The sequence below is a fragment of the Poromitra crassiceps genome (assembly GCF_964638095.1).
Source record: "Poromitra crassiceps genome assembly, chromosome: 27".
NCBI lineage: Eukaryota > Metazoa > Chordata > Actinopteri > Beryciformes > Melamphaidae > Poromitra > Poromitra crassiceps.
The window spans coordinates 8,296,783-8,298,909 of record NC_139650.1 but is presented as its reverse complement, the minus strand read 5'-3'; the positions used below and the strand labels follow the sequence as shown (position 1 = coordinate 8,298,909).

Here is a 2,127-nt window from a genome sequence, read left to right as displayed (position 1 = left end):
TACCAAGAGGAGTGACGCTCACCAGCCGCCACCTAATTAGTAGATCCATGGAGCAACAGTGCCCCCTACTGACACAAGTCTGATATGGCAACTGGAGGGCATAGGGAAATTCGCACTGCCCCTGGTGTTTCTCCTTGGTCGATGCCTGTTTAGTGTATCTCGAAGAATCCTGAAAGAGGCTGCTGTCACCAGGCTTCTATTAGGCTATGATTAAATGCCCAATATGTACGCCTCCCACACCGTCAGTCCAGTTGATACAAAACTTTGTACACATAGTCTCATGAGTGTGGGCCACAAATATGCCAATTGCACCACCAAGGTCTCCCTAAATAGATGTTTGTGTGTGTGATTTGCATTTTTTTCCTGACCCCCCCTTCCAAAGTGAAGTTGAAGTTAAAGTAAATAAATAAATAAATAAATAAATAAATAAATAAATAAATAAATAAATAAATAAATAAATAAATAAATAAATAAATAAATAAATAAATAAATATGACCTCCCTGCAAGCAGCAATAGAGGAAGCTGATAACAAAATTCATATTTTTTAATGAGAACTAACATTATACATGATTTTGTGGAATCTGATCATTAGAATGAAATGAGTTTAAGGACTCAGGGTAGAATTGATCAATTCTACAATAAATATGTAATCAATCAAACTGCATCATATCCATCATATCAGAATAAAACAAGATTACAATTTTTAAAACACTTCAATATTGTCCTAATATATCAGTTTAACCCAATTCTTAGCTCTGGCTGTCAGTGTTTTTTGTCGGTGCGGAAGAACTGGGAGAAGCGCGATGAGCGGGCAGTTTCTCTGAAGTCTGGTTCACTTCTTTGTTGATGGATTTCTTCCTTCTCTCTTCTTCGTCGGGCCAGGTCCTCCTCCAACGCCTGCAGAGCAAACACCTTCAGGTCAGCACGCCACGGCAACAGAGAGAAGGACTAACACCTTCAGGTCAGCACGCCACAGCAACAGAGAGAAGGACTAACGCTTTCAGGTCAGCACACCATGGCAACAGAGAGAAGGACTAACACCTTCAGGTCAGCACACCATGGCAACAGAGAGAAGGACTAACACTTTCAGGTCAGCACATCAAGGCAACAGAGAGAAGGACTAACGCTTTCAGGTCAGCACATCAAGGCAACAGAGAGAAGGACTAACACTTTCAGGTCAGCACATCAAGGCAACAGAGAGAAGGACTAACACTTTCAGGTCAGCACATCAAGGCAACAGAGAGAAGGACTAACACTTTCAGGTCAGCACATCAAGGCAACAGAGAGAAGGACTAACACTTTCAGGTCAGCACATCAAGGCAACAGAGAGAAGGACTAACGCTTTCAGGTCAGCACATCAAGGCAACAGAGAGAAGGACTAACGCTTTCAGGTCAGCACATCAAGGCAACAGAGAGAAGGACTAACACTTTCAGGTCAACACATCAAGGCAACAGAGAGAAGGACTAACGCTTTCAGGTCAGCACATCAAGGCAACAGAGAGAAGGACTAACGCCTTCAGGTCAGCACATCAAGGCAACAGAGAGAAGGACTAACACTTTCAGGTCAGCACATCAAGGCAACAGAGAGAAGGACTAACGCTTTCAGGTCAGCACATCAAGGCAACAGAGAGAAGGACTAACACTTTCAGGTCAGCACATCAAGGCAACAGAGAGAAGGACTAACACTTTCAGGTCAGCACATCAAGGCAACAGAGAGAAGGACTAACACTTTCAGGTCAGCACATCAAGGCAACAGAGAGAAGGACTAACGCTTTCAGGTCAGCACATCAAGGCAACAGAGAGAAGGACTAACACTTTCAGGTCAGCACATCAAGGCAACAGAGAGAAGGACTAACGCTTTCAGGTCAGCACATCAAGGCAACAGCGAGAAGGACTAACGCTTTCAGGTCAGCACATCAAGGCAACAGAGAGAAGGACTAACACTTTCAGGTCAGCACATCAAGGCAACAGAGAGAAGGACTAACGCTTTCAGGTCAGCACATCAAGGCAACAGCGAGAAGGACTAACGCTTTCAGGTCAGCACATCAAGGCAACAGAGAGAAGGACTAACACTTTCAGGTCAGCACATCAAGGCAACAGAGAGAAGGACTAACACTTTCAGGTCA

The 2,127-nt window shown here is 44.0% G+C and overlaps 1 protein-coding gene across 2 annotated transcripts in view; it reads right to left on the bottom strand.

The window, feature by feature from the left end:
- Positions 1 to 548: 548 nt before the first annotated feature.
- LOC310798971 (uncharacterized protein) overlaps positions 549 to 2,127 on the bottom strand; it is a 15,044-nt gene continuing 13,465 nt past the window's right edge. For both annotated transcript variants that reach the window (XM_083661536.1, XM_083661537.1), the window contains exon 17: positions 549 to 898. In XM_083661536.1, the coding sequence (XP_083517662.1) occupies positions 764 to 898 (135 nt within the window). In that variant the 3' untranslated portion in view covers positions 549 to 763. The remainder of the gene's footprint in view (positions 899 to 2,127) is intronic.